The following is a 14,594-nucleotide window of genomic DNA, read 5'->3' on the forward strand; positions in this document are numbered from 1 at the left end:
TAGCTGTAGTTAAAGGGCTGTTAGCTGTCCCATTATAAATCCCTACTTCCAGGAGTTTATAATTCAGCAGTAAAAAATTGCTCTAGGCTGAAACTTGGCATCTGAGGTCTCTGCTCAAGAACAATAGTGATTTTATTTATTTATTTATTGATGTACTTTTTAAACATACACACAGACAATCCATTTGGTAGATTTTTATTGCCCCTTTTTGGCATTAAAAAAAAAAATTAAATGGCTAAATTATGAACATTTCAATCCCAACTGTTTATGTAAATGCATGGGAAATGGATTGAGGTCTGAACCTGAAAAGTCTGAGTGGGTAAGCTGCGAAGGGGAGGTGAGAATCCAGGACATGCTCGTGTCAGCTGGGCTTAGTGAAGGAGGTGTGGATGGACCTGGGTGCTCCCCTTGGAGCTGGTCCCCCCCGGGGTGCCTGCCCTGGGATACAGTCCAACAGGACACGGGGGAGAATCCAGAGTGAGTTGCAAACAAAACTGAAACATCAGGGGTCATCGTTTGGATGGAATGAATTTTCTTATCCTTTCTCAGTATCTGTATTGGGTAAACAGGGGTTGGGAATGAGAGAGAAGGGTGAGTCTGAGAGATGCAACAATATGCAATTCTCAGCATGCAAATAAGGTGGTTAGTTATTAGTACTCTGTTTTGCATGCACTTACCACTGAAGGCTGTCCCCATGAGCAGGAATTTCTATGCTTCATGGGTGGAATTGGTCAACCTTTTCAAGTGGAAATATTTTCCATCAGAATAGGCTGATTCAGTACATTTCAGAATGGTATCCCTGACTACTTAAGTAGAACATGTCTAATTAAAATGAAATGTCATGGTGAAACATAATCAAAGTGATTTGTTTCGTGTTTTTGACACATTTGGGCTGTCTTTGTCTTTTTTAATTTCTCTTTTCATAAGTTCATTTAATATGACAAAACTTTATAGATGTTAAATATATCATTAAAGTATTGGAAAAAAAATTTTGAGTTTTTTATCAAAATGAAGCATATTGTTTGAGCTGATCCTCCCCTTTTTTATGGGGAATTCCAAATGTTAATATTTGTCTTCCAAATGGGAACAGAACGAAATTTCAAAAACCCAATCTCCTGTGACACAGTCTTGGCTGTTCCCTCGCAGTTCTATCCATGAGGCTCTGTATGATGAGCTTTATTGGTACTGTGCATGGCTGCATTTTCAGAATGAGCACCAACTCTTTTGATGCTAACCGTCAGAGCACGACCAATTTGACAGCAAAACAATAGTGCCCCAACACTGAGTTACCCTATGCTCACTTTCATCCTTTTTTCCCTTGTAGTTAGTTTTAGATGGACAGTATTCCACAGATGATCAAGTCCATTGGGTGTATTCTGTATGCTTGCACCATAGTGTTACAAGACATTTGGTTCATCATTACTATAAACTGGTGAAACAAGTCATAAAAATTGGAAGTCAGCAAGGGTTCTCCCCAAGGGCTATTTTAAAGTTAATAGAAGGGGCCAAAAATACCAGCCCCAGCCTAAGGGCCATATTGCATGTTAAACTTCGGCTATGTTAACCACTTAAAACATGAGCGTCAGAAATTCAACCAGTAAAATGTGCAAAGTGCAATCCATATTGTAGCAAAGTGAGGACTTTTCAGAGGAAGAATATTTCCTAATTGTAGTATGTTATTATCTGACTGCTCCATGGGGATAATACCAGCACAGCTTGCTGGTTGTCAGTTCCAGCCCCGGCACTGCCCTGGGGTCTTGAACTGTCTGGGACTAGCAATCGGCTCTAGTGTAGTGCCAGTGATAGGACTGACAATCTGCTGATTGTCAGCCCCAGGCCTTACACTACATGGGGGTTTCGCACCATGTCTCATGTTATGCTTAGAGATTGTAGTAAGCAGTACCTACCTACATTTTCTACTTGGAAAATGTTAATATGGCATGGTAATGCGATCAAAAAACATGCTAAGTGTCCTGTGCAACAGTGCCCAAGGTTCAGTCTAGTCCTATGTTCTTATGCATGGAGTCTTGTCTTACCCAAATGTCATCTTCTATCTCTGCCTTCCAAAAGCCTAAACATCTGGATATGGGAAGAGACTGAGACTTGAGTGAAGTGTTTCCTGTACCTACCTTAAGCAAGCAATTACCCCTGCCTCTGGCACATGGAGAGGGCCAGGTCTCCATCACTGTAAATCAGGATATAGCCACTGAAGTCAGTGGAACTACATTGAGTAATACGTAGAGCTGGCCTTATTTTTATCACTACTTTTTTTTTTTTAACCACTAACAAGATGCTCTAAAAAAAAAAAAAAAAGGATTCCATATACTATGTGCTATTAATATAAAGGGTGTTTTGCAGTGTTCTGAGAATAATTTATACTTTTCTTTCTTCCTGCTTAGCATGGCACATACATTCAAGACACTCAAGAGCTGGTTCTGGTGGGAAACCATCTGGATGCCTGCCAATGTCACGTGGGCAGATTTTGAAGACCGTGATGGCTATGTCTTTCCAAAGCCACATCAGTTATATGCTTTTCTACCCTTCACGCTTGTTTTGCTGATTATTCGATTCTTCATTGAAAAGTAAGAGCCCTAACAACTATGAAACTGTATGCATGTAATTTTACTTTTGTATCCTCCCCTCAACTTTCAAGCTATTAGCAAGCTACAATGTGTCTAGACATGCATGTAAATGATTTCATAATGATAGATTAGCTGATCAGATGCCAGAGTGCGATAGTTTAGGTAACACAGCAGTTGATACTAGTGGAATGAATACGCAGGGATGTAGTTGCTAGTGAAATCTAGGGCACCTACCCTGCTCCACTACAGCTCCATGGACAGACCAATTTACAAGGGAGGGATCCCTGTAGGTCAGGGACGAGCAATTATTTTGGGTGGAGGGACGCATACCCAGTTTTGGCAGGCTGTCGAGGGCTGCCTGGGTAGCCCCGCCCCTTGACAGGTGCCCTGCCCCCTGGTCACCATCTTGGTACCAATGTCTCAGGGCCAGTACAGGTGGGGCCCAAAGCAGGGCACAGGCTGGCAAGGGTCTGTGGAGCCAGGCTGGACTGCACCAGCAGGCAGAGGGGGAGCTGGCCAAGCTCCATAGAGCCCCTGCTGGCAAGGACCCTATATTCCTGCTGCCCTGCTCTGGGCCACACTGGCGCTGGCCCCAGGACACCAGCACGGGCACCAAGCTCCCACTGGCACCCACACCTGCTCACTCCCAGTGCCCCCCAGCCCTGCGGTATAGGTGGGGGGCAGTGCACAGCAGCGCACTGCTTGCTGGCAGGGAAGAAGCCAGTGCTGAGCGCGGGGGAAGAGCGGCCCCTCGCCTGCCCCATGGCTGGCAGCTCCCTGCTGCAGGCACTTGCAGCCCACGCGAGGCTGTTTGGAGAAGGCACAGGCAGCCCCAGGAGGTCTGCAAGCAGCTACAGCGTGGGACGCTGGCCACGGGGCGAGCAAGGGGCGGCTTTTCCCCGTGCTCAGTATCAGCTTGTAATCTGGCTCTGGGCTCACCCGTTGGCGGCAGCAGCTGTGGCCCCCCCCACTTGCTGTGCTGAGCAGTGTTGGCTGCTGCTGCCTGCACAGAGCACGTGCTGGGCAGCCCACGAGCAGCGGTGGCAAACCCTGCCCAGCGTGGCAAGTAGGGGAGCCGCAGCTGCTGTCACCACGCGAGCCCAGAGCTGCGCAGGGCCCAGGCTGGCAGTGGGGGCAGGTTACAAGGTGGTGCTGAGCATGGGTGGGGGGCGTGGAAATGGGCCCCTCCTCGCCCTGTGCCCAGTGCCACTCGCAAGCTGCCTGGGGCTGCCTGTGCCTGCTCCAGACAGCCCCGTGTGGGCTGTGAGCGGCTGCAGCAGGGAGCGCTGGCCACAGGGCAGGGGAGGGGCTGCTTTCCTCCACATCGGGAAGGAGCATGGGGAAAAGCTGAGCACAGGGGAAGGGGGAAAACTGTCCCGTGGCCGGCACTCCCTGCTGCAGCTGCTCGCGGCCCGCGCGGGGCTATCCAGAGCAGGTACAGGCAGCTCCAGATGGGCTGCAAGTGGTTGCTGCATGGGGCACCAGCCACGGGGCAGGCAAGGGGCCACTTTTTTCCATCCCCCATGCTCAGCTTTTCCCTGGGCCGCTTTTCCCTGGGCTCCTTCTCTGCCCTTTTTCCCCCCCTCTCCCTTACCTGTGGTTCCGGTGCTGGGGCAGCCACATGGTCCCAGGGCTGGGGGGGGGGGGGGGGGGCTGGGGGGCGGGCTGGGGGGGCCCTCCTGTTGTGGGAGCCTGCCGTGCTTCCCCTGGGTCCTACTGCCCTTGGTTCCTGTCATTTTTGGTGTTTGATGGTTTCCTAGAACTTGCAGCTTCCTCTCACCTTGAACACAACATGCCCAAAAAACATTCCAGTGCTTTTCATGTTTCTAGTGGACTAGCAGAGAAGTTTGCCTTCTCAACCCAGTGCTCCCTTCCCTCGGGGACATCTCCCTGAGCCTTCATGTCATTCGTGTGAGGTTGATGTATCCCATGTGTGCAAAACATTAGAGAACCTGGGGCTACTGGAGGCATCTCAAAACACCACGCGAACATTTTGCACAGATCTCGTTATGATGCTGTTTTCTTAAATCTGGCTCTGAAGGCTGAAATTGTTGCTGCAGCTGGTGTCCTACAGGCCAGATTGCATTTGGCTCTGTCTAGGAGACATTTTGGGCATTTCAGTGTTGTTATATATGTTGTTTATTTTTGCTTGACTTTTTTTAGTTTCTTTAAAAATATGCTCATAATATGTTTTGATAATTTATTTCAGGGCAGAAGGGGGGATATTGGGCATGTTGTAAGCTGGACAAAGTTAAGAAAGTCCCAGATAAGATCGTTCTTGTTCCAAATCAAAAATAATTGGGATCTGATGTTTATAACCACTCGCTGCATCTTCTATTTTCCTGGGCAAACCCTTGCCCAACTGTGCCTCACTGCAGTGCTGTTCTGAAATCGCACACGTGCTTAATTAGCCATACAGCTGTCCTGTCATGCATCTGAGTTTCAATAGAAAGGACTGGCCACTTTTTTCTAAATAAGCCCTTTTTATGATGACATGCAAGGCACCTGAGTAGGTATGAGGCATCTCCTTTCAAAATAGAATCATAGAAGTCGGGTCGGAAGGGACCTTGCAGATCTTCAGGTCTGACCCCCTGCCTGGGCAGGAAGAAAACTGGGCTCAGTTGACCCCAGCCAGGTAGGCATCGAGCTGCTTCTTGAAGACCCCCAGGGGAGGAGCCAGCACCACTTCCCTTGGAAGTCGGTTGCAGATCCTAGCCGCCCTAACTGTGAAGTAGTTCCTATGGATGTCTAATCTAAACCTACTCTCCAACAACTTGTGGCCGTTATTCCTTGTTATCCCGGGGGGCGCTAGGGGAAACAAGGTCTCCCCCAAACCCTTCTGGTCCCCCCTAGTGAGTTTATAGATGGTCACCAGGTCCCCCCTCAGCCTTCTCTTGTGAAGGCTGAACAGGTTCAGGTCCTGTAGCCTCTCATTGTAGGGTCTGCCCTGCAGTCCCCAGATCATGCAGGTGGCCCTCCTCTGGACCCTCTCAATGTTGTCCACAACCCTCTTGAAGTGGGGTGCCCAGAACTGGGTAGAGTACTCCAGCTGCAGCCTGACCAGTGTCGCGTAAAGGGGGAGGATCACCTCCTTGGACCTGCTTGAGATGCACGATAATAATCGAAGTAACTTAGATGAGTGCTGGCAGCATATGCCATAGCTGCAAGCAGATAGTCCCATCTGCCACCCCCATTTGTAGAAGGTGCTATGCCATTTTCCCATCAACTCAGTGGCTGCTGGGGAACTTCCTTGCACGCAGGGTTCTTCGTTGGCTATCACTCCGAGGTGGTTATGGGAGAGTATTGATGTTCCCCTTCCTGTTCCTGGCCCAGATAAGCAATGCCTCCCAATTACTCCCCTGCACTTTTTGAGCTGGTGTGGTGAGGGCTCTTCTGTATTCATGTCCCACAACTATTCCCTCTCCCCATGCCCTGCCCGGCCCAACCTGCCTCTGAAATATGACAGGGTGGAAAAGTTCAGAACGTTCCTTTGCAGAATCCAGCATTTCTGGTGTATGTTTTAATGACAAAACCATATATTTAGCTTTTGTGCAAGCAACAACATGCCGACTATTCCTTCCTGGGTTGGGTGGCCATTATTTGCAACTAAAGCAGCTCTCCTGAAAATGGCACACAAGTATTTCATATTTCCTGTGACAGATCAAAATGTTGCTGATGGACTCCTCAGCATCCCCGAGGACAAGTTGACTGTGTGTCATCACCGTGTGGGTTTTTTTTTCTGCTGTCTTTTCAGATACGTTGCCCTGCCACTAGCCAAAGTTTTAGATATAAAGAATGTAAGACGAGTGAAGCCTCAGCCCAACTCTGTTTTAGAGGCTTATTTCCAAAGCTGCACAAGACATCCATCCCAAGTAAGGATCCCATTTCTTTTTACTGGGGTTTGGGGGATTTGTAAAGTCCCAACTCAGTGTTTCAATCAGCTCTCCACAATGGTGACATGGGATGGGTTCCAGGAGATGGACAAATGATTGAATCCACTTTGAGTTATTTTGCTACCAGGCTGACAGGGTATATGATATTCATAATATATATTTAATTTCTTGGCATGACATTTCTAGGTCAGGTTGCCGGTGTTCTTTCCAGTGAAATATCAGTGCTCAATCTTTAAGACACTCTAGTTGGAGAAAACGGCAATGGACATCTGTTGGTTAAAAGAAATCTTATATTGTGTTTTAAAGGAATAATATAAAAAACATTAAGCTGGAAACCTTCCAGTTGATATATATTAGTACGTATGTAATCATGGGCTGTGCAGGGGACCAAAAAAAAAAAATCTGTTGTTGGCTTTTGAACAGGAACAAGAGAAAATAAGCCAAGATTTGCAAACTCAGAAAATGAATCTTTCTAACGGTGGGGGAGATGCTTGCTCTCCTCACTGCTAATGGTAAACAGCTCCACAGTCACTGGGTTGTTGCCTAAAAGGAAGATGCATCTCCTAGTTTAAAGTTAAGTTCAATAAAGTTCTGAGTCTCCCAAACCAAGGATACACTGTGGGCTACTCTCTCCTCCCACCCACATGTGGGACTTGCATTAACTGAAGCTCCTGGGGCCCAGAGCACTTGTCCTGATGGTTCACCCCCAAAACTGGCCTGGAGTTGGAGCCAAAGACTGTTAATTGGGGTGTCTGATTTTTTTTTTTTTTCTTTCTTTCTATTCCTGATTCTGCTATAAGCTCATTTTATCTTTGGCCTGCTATCAGTAAAGATAAGCATATTCATCTGTACAGATTTCTCTTTTCTGCAAGTGTCCTTATTTCTCTGTTGCTTTTCCTTCCATGTACAGATGGAGATATCAAGTGGGATGCCCCTTATCACGCCACAATTTGGTGCAGCTCTTGGGTCTCCTGATTTCCATGCCAAAGCTTTAACCACAAGGCTGGCTCCCCTCACTTTATACAAGGGTATAAAAAAACTCTTGTTGGCTAAAGTTGCTTTGGGTATATCTCCATTATACCCCTGGTCCTAGCGGCATGGGCAGCTCTCAAGTATGCTCTGCCTACCCACTCTTTATTGCTTTTCTGTTGCATGTCACACTTCTGGGTTTGGTGCATGAGAACAAGGGTGGGCGAGTGGGGCTACTGTGTGGACATCCCCTCTGTGTCTCCCAGAATGCCAGGGAGTGTTTTGCATGGTGCCACAGCAACTCATCTCTTTCTTGTCAGCAGTAAATGCTGCAGAGTTGAAAAATGAATGATAATGTCAAGAGTCTTCAGAAACCACCACAAAGATAATAGCACAATTTCACCCTTGCGTTATTTTACATCAGCATATTTGCAGCATAAAATTGTACAGCAAATCCTTGAAGGGAAACCCTTGCATTCTTTTTTATGTTGAATAAATGAGGGGCGGCCTCTGTGAATGATGAATGTTTTCTTCGAGAATGAAGCATACAAGTTGGTGCCTGTAGACAGATTGCTTTTTTTTTTTTTTCTTGGCAACACCGAGCTTATTTCAGGAAGTTGTTCTGTAACACGCTAAGTGAAGGAGCTGGTATCTGATGTTCACGTTGCTCCTGATTGCTGACTCACTCCTCTCCTCTTGTAGTCAGAGATGCTGCGCCTGGCCAAAAAGTGTAATTGGACGGTTCACCTGGTACAAAAGTGGTTCAAGAGGCGAAGAAATCTTGAGATCCCAACGATGGTGCAAAAATTTAAGGAGTCCTGGTAAGAAGGGAAAACTTTTGGTTCTTGTGGGGCCACATATTTCAAAAGTGACTGACGCTTCTGAGCCCAGCTTGAAACTCTCCTTAAAGGGATCCATTTTTTCAAAAGGCAGGTGCTTAGTGCTTCTTGCCTTCTTTAGGCTGGGACAAATAGACCACCTTAAATCCCATATCTGTTTCCAAAACATGATCTGAGCAGTTTTGGAGATCTTTGGCGAGCGCTACAATAGTTTTCGTATCTTGAACTCAACGTATTCTTAAAAAAGAAAAGGAAAACCAATATTATTCTCCATCTTTTACAAATGGAGATGTGAGGTGACTTCAGGTCACATGCCTGTTTGTTGACAGAACATAAGAAATCACCATGCCTTTTATTTTGCATCACCCCAGGATTGTTCAGGGGTGTCTAATTTGGCATATTTTGCTGCTGTGGCAATTTAGTGAACAATTTACAGCAACTTCATAATTAGCATTGTGTGTTTATATAATGTCCCAAAACTTCCTGGTTAGGCATCACTAGATTCACTGGGATGACATGGTGGATTTAATGTTGTTTTAGCACATCAGCAGCTGATGGCATGGTAGAATATGGAGCATTTGATACGTTTGAGAAATGACTTAAAACGCTGCAGTTCCCGTGTTCTGCAGTGCATGGGATGAAACTTTTTACACTTGTAGTTACAAGTCACATTGTTTTGGCTTCTTCCCATGTAGTTAAATCATCCAACTGACATGCCTTTAATATATACTTGCATGACCAATATATGCATATATTTACATTCAAGCACTCAAACTCTGAGAAGGATAGTCATGAATTCAGGTATAATAATCCTGCCTATTTTTAATTCATTTAAAATTGGTCAACTAAATGGAAAGCAGTCTTGTTACTAAATCTTTACTGAAGTGTTTTATAAATAAAATATCACTACATAATATGTAATACAAAATAAACAAAAGGGTTGCTTTCCTAATACTTTTTTGTGGCTTGTGAGCAAGTGGAGGTCTTCTGTTCATTTGTTTCCAGATGGGATGATCTAATGTTTTTGTTTATGAAGATGTGTTCAGAAAGCAAATGCCTTATTATTACTTGTTCCTGTGTATATTTGTTCTGCCATCTTAAAAACCCTTTCTGGGTTTAGGAGTCATGTAAACAAGCAGCAGAAACAATAATTGACTTATACATTTTTGTAATATTATAACATCTAGAATTTCTTGCCATGGAGCAGGATCCCATTGTGCCGGGCATTGTACAGACACAGAACAAGACAATTAGTTTCTGTCTGCAAGAGGCAAGGCAACTTAAATAGAAAACAAGAACGTAAGTAGGTCTAAAGTGACAGATAGGGAGGAGGGGGGAGACGCAAGAGAACAATATGATGCTACTGATGGACCGCTTTCTCAGCAGACTCATCACTGTTGAGGAAGGACTTGGATGTGAATATGAAGCTTTGGAAAGGTTATTTATCTCTTATTAAAAGCATGGTAATAACATAGTTTAAAACACAGCTACAGGATAGTTGCCCGTACAAATTATTCTATTGTAATGTATTTCCAGTGCATATAACTATGAGGCCAAAACCTGGCTGCTGATGTGCTTGATTCCATGGGCATGCATCCAGCAGGAGAGGCATAGCTGGCCTCTACTGGTTAAAATACAAATTAAATATTTCACAAGTATAACTGTGAGGAGCAAAATGCTTTGGCAAACCTGCCATGTACATTTAAGGCTCTGACATGGGTTTTGGTGTCAGATGTCTTGACCTTGCTTGTAAAATTAGGCTTTCGAATGGTGCTTTTCCTTAAGCAGCAGGGAGATTCTAGACTTAAAACTCGTCTGACAGCTTTGACAGTGCTGGAGGTGAGCAATGTTAGATCTGTGTCCTCTGCAGCTACTTGCCTTTTGTGGTGCTGCTTGCCAACAAACTTTAATTGAATCATGTTCCCAAGGCAGCAAATTGGGAACATCATTGTGCCCTTTTTATAGGCGAGGTTCCAAGCATCAACATGTTTTAAAAGTCTGAAATCTCCATCAGCATATTTATGGGGAAATTTGGCTGAGCCAGGTCTAAACCATACATAAGGAATTAGTGCTCCCAGTTGGGCAACATTAGAGTCTTAAAAATCCTTTGCACAAAACTTCCTGGTCTGATTAAAATCCATTTGCTAAGTTGTGTGGGAAAGCTGCTGTCCTCTATTGTTAGCATCAGTTGCATGGAACAGGTTCCTGAAGCTGTGGCTGGCCCCTCTCTCAGGTTGCTGGGTTCAAAGCAGATTGAAATGTGACTCAAGCAGAGCTTGAGTTTGGACAAGTTGTGTTTTTGGGGGTTGTTCAAAATCCAGATTCACAGTGAAACTCAGTGGACTGCAAACTAAAGTCTTGATTCTTCAGCGGTGCATGCACACACTCCCGTTTGAAGCCAATACATGCATAAATGTAATTTCTTGGTTTGATCAGAACATACAGCACCTTGCAAGGTCCTGATACCGGAAAGCACTTAAGCACATGATTAAATTAAAGCCTAGGTATAATTCCAGTGGGCCTACTCCACATGACTATGTGCTTCACGAGGTCAAGTACCGGGCCCTCAACACCTTGCAGGACCAAGCCCGAGGAGGTGGTATGAAAATGGGGTGGGACAGGAGAGGAAATACATGTGAACTCTTTGCCAAACTGACCATGCCTAGTTGCACAGCTGTGATCTTACCACATGTTTGAGGAGGCCACTGAAAACGTAACGGTCCTTATTCTCCTCTTGCTTGTATAGGTGTAAAGCCAGGGCAATGCCACTGAGTTTTACCAGCATAGCGTCAGGTCCTAGAGTCTGATCATCCAGTGCAGTCATGGTTTCCCTCATGTCTAATGGTTAATGCCTGGGGAGTCCGTCTTGGGGCAAGTGTAGATGAAACAGGCCCTAAATTGAAGCGGTGGGTTTTAAAAAACCACCGCTTCAATTTAGGGCTGATTTAAACCCCCCATGTCAAACACACACCCCGCTGATTTACCTGCCTCTCCGGTGGGGAGGGGAGGGCAAGCTGCCAGTGGGTGGAGCGGTCCCTGAGCTGCAGGGGCTGATGCTTCCCTCTGCAGCAACAGCAGTGCCTACTCCCTGGCAGCACTCGCCCACAGGCATCTGGCTTGGGAAGTCCTGGGCGGCACCGCAACTGCGGAGGGAAGCACTGGGCCCCCACACAGCTCGGGCACGCAGGCAGGCTCCAGGACACGGGGAAGATCAGACTCGCCGCTTTTCTTGGGTGGACCTGCTATCCCGGGCTGCTACCAGGCTGCCTGCGTGGGCTTCCTGCAGAGCCACGGAGCTGCATGCAGCCCGGTGCTTCTCTCCACAGCTATAGGGGCAGCAAACTAAAACTCCTCGAAGGAGTTTTAGTTTGCTGTGCCCCAAGTCGTTTTAAGGCACACGATGCCACTGAATTTCCTACGGCAGCTGGAATTAATGCGCAATATGCCGCCAAGGCGTGCAAACACTGGCACCATTAAAGCGGTGCCAAAGCATTTAGCCCACTTTAAAGTGTCGTGCACACATGCCCCTTGTTTCGTCTACACATGCTGTTGAGTTCTAGTCCTCACTCTAAATCATTCAGTTCGTTTCAGTGCTGCTTAAATGTTACCTGTCTGCAGTGGAAATAGGGCTGGAAGGCCCTTCAAGAGGCTATCTAATCCAGGCCCCTGCTGCAGGTGGGTTTGTCCCCGTCTAAACCATCCCGTCCAAGTATTTGTCTAATCTGCTCTTAACTTCTGAGGGTGGAGATCCCACAGACTCTCTAAACTGTTTCAGAGCATAACCACGCTCATAGATTGGATATAAGGAAGATCTTTCTCAATAAATCTCCCTTGTTGCAATTCAGGACTGCTATTTCTTATCCCACATGGCCACAGAAAAGTAATTTATTGCCACCTCCTTATAACCACCCTTTATGTACTTGAAGACTGTTATCAAATCCCTTCTCCGTCTTGTCTCCAGACTAAATAATCTCAGTTCTTTCAGTTTTTTCCTCATAAATCACATTTCCTAGACCCCTGATTCTTTTTTGTTGCTGGGATCATTCCAATTGGTTGGTGGCAGTAGCAACTGCATCACAAAGTGCTGCAAAGCTTTGTTTATTCGTGTTAACGAGCACTTGTATCATTTGCTAAAAGATGCTATGGTGGTAGGAAGAACTCTGATTGCCTATTGCTGCTGGGGCATCCCCAGCACTTCTTTCATTCCTTTCTCAGACTCTCAGACTATTCAGATTAGTCCATTTAGCTTCTCCTCTTCTCTCCTCCTCATTTTCCATTTTAAAATGCTGGGTAAGGCTTGAACACCTATTTTCCGGTGGCCTTGAGATGGAGCAGAACAATGCAGTGCGGTGGAGTTTCCTTTGTCAAGACAAGTTACAGTGGTCGTCATCTCGGGTATTAATTCGTGTGAATTGGTGTTAACAAAGACCACGGTTCTCTACATACCAGCTCTAGTAAAGGCAGCTTTCAGGATTCTCATCTCATCTCATCTTTCTCAGCAAGTCAGCATTTACTTTCTGGTTATTCTCCAGCTCTCTTTCCAAGCCTCCTCACATAACACCTTGTAAACATAAATGGTTCTCAGCAGACTTCGGGTGCCTGTTTCTATTACCAAGGAACATCTTGACATCTGAAAATCAAATGTTTTCTGGTTGCCAGCAAGAATTGCTCTAGGAAGAGGCGAGTGCTGGATTGGGCCAGAGCCTGTAGAAAAAGGTCTAGGAGTATGTGCAGTGTTTCCAGCATCTTGTGAAATGGGAGCAGGAGCATTTCAATGCAGTCTTGTGCCCCACCCAGTCCCAAGATGCTACCTCCCACACGGGCTCGTGAGATGTTACAACACTACTGGGCTGGCTGCATTTCATGTCTCCATATTGATTGCTAAGCAGCCCACGTGGCTTCAGTTCATAGTGGCTTATGGGAGAGGTTCTCAACCCCGGGCCCACAGGCCAAATCTAACCCATGAAGCCATTGCATCTGGCCACGGGTCGGGAAACTTGATGGCAAGGGGGAGCAGTTGCTACCCTCCCCACTGCTGCCAAATTTCCAGGCCCCACGTGGCCAGATCAATCCCTAGCTACACTCACTTTACACACCAGATCAGGACCGCTGTCCAGATCCAGCATGCAGATGGACCTGGCACTGCCCATCTGGCCTGGGGTGTGGGAGAGCAGAAAGGTTGGGTGCTATTTGTCTGTGGGCACCGTTTAATTTTTTTTCCATCCATATAATAAGCTTTGTTTTGAAATTTTAGATCAGTGAACCAAAGCCACTGTCTCCTCCCTAAATTTTGGTGAACTTTTGTTTTGCAGCCACTAGTAAGTACCACACAACTGCCACCAGACCTGACCACACATCTCAGCCAAATACTGGCAAACCTGGCCAGAGCTTCAGATTCACAGTGTAAAATAATCTATGCAATGGAATGTGTTGGGCAGCTTTATTAATAGGTGATCCTACCAGCCTATAGTGTGCATGTGTAAATTGGGCACTGAATGGCTATTTACTACGTATATTCATTTTACCAACATTGTCCTGGAGTAAGCCAGTCAGATGAGAGAGAATGCTGTAGATAATTGCAATTGAGAAATGTGTCTATCCTATGGTGATTATGTAAAGCCCTGTGCTTTGGTTAATGACTCGTCCTCTACTTAAATATCACCATTTGCATATTAAACGATTATTAGAAATATGCAGACAGTAACTAATAGATGCCCACAGAGTAACGGATAAAGATAACTTTGTATATTTATGTGCAGGCTGTATTCGCTGCCACGATTGTATTTAATGATGACAATTGCAAATGCAGAATAACTGCTTGTTCTTGTGTCATTTCATTTCCATTTTGTAGCTGGCGATTTACATTTCATCTTTCATCATCCATTGCTGGATTTTTATTTCTATATGATGTAAGTTTAATTTATTTATTTGGGGAATATTTTCTGTTCTAATGCCCTTTTTTTTATTGTTTTGTATGCTTACATACAAAATAAAGGCCTTTTTCAAAAGCTTTTAAAGTCTGTGGGAAGACTCTTATTGACTTCAGCCAATCTCGGATACAGAGCACAATGGTAATTTACAGTGTTGTAATCTAAATGACAGTTCACTGTGCTCACCCAGATTTTGTTTTAAATTTAAATTTGAGGTTTTTTCTTTCTCAATACACTGTTGGAAATGCTGTACATGTAAAGATACAAAGTTTTTCAGAACTTGTTTGTCAGGTAACATCAACATTATGAAAATTATTAAAATGTTACCCAATTACAATCTGCTTTTCTAATTTGTACCCATAAGGAATACATCAAGTGAGA

At 45.4% G+C, this 14,594-nt stretch overlaps 1 protein-coding gene across 1 annotated transcript in view; it reads left to right on the forward strand.

Annotated features, from left to right (window-relative positions):
• The window catches only part of CERS3 (ceramide synthase 3), a 75,566-nt gene that overhangs the window by 19,512 nt on the left and 41,460 nt on the right, over positions 1-14,594 (forward strand). The window contains exons 2-5 of the mRNA XM_019477750.2: positions 2,400-2,582; positions 6,337-6,454; positions 8,147-8,265; positions 14,135-14,192. Of these exons, the coding sequence (XP_019333295.1) occupies positions 2,400-2,582; positions 6,337-6,454; positions 8,147-8,265; positions 14,135-14,192 (478 nt within the window). The remainder of the gene's footprint in view (positions 1-2,399; positions 2,583-6,336; positions 6,455-8,146; positions 8,266-14,134; positions 14,193-14,594) is intronic.

This window comes from Alligator mississippiensis, chromosome 11 (assembly GCF_030867095.1).
Source record: "Alligator mississippiensis isolate rAllMis1 chromosome 11, rAllMis1, whole genome shotgun sequence".
Lineage (NCBI taxonomy): Eukaryota > Metazoa > Chordata > Crocodylia > Alligatoridae > Alligator > Alligator mississippiensis.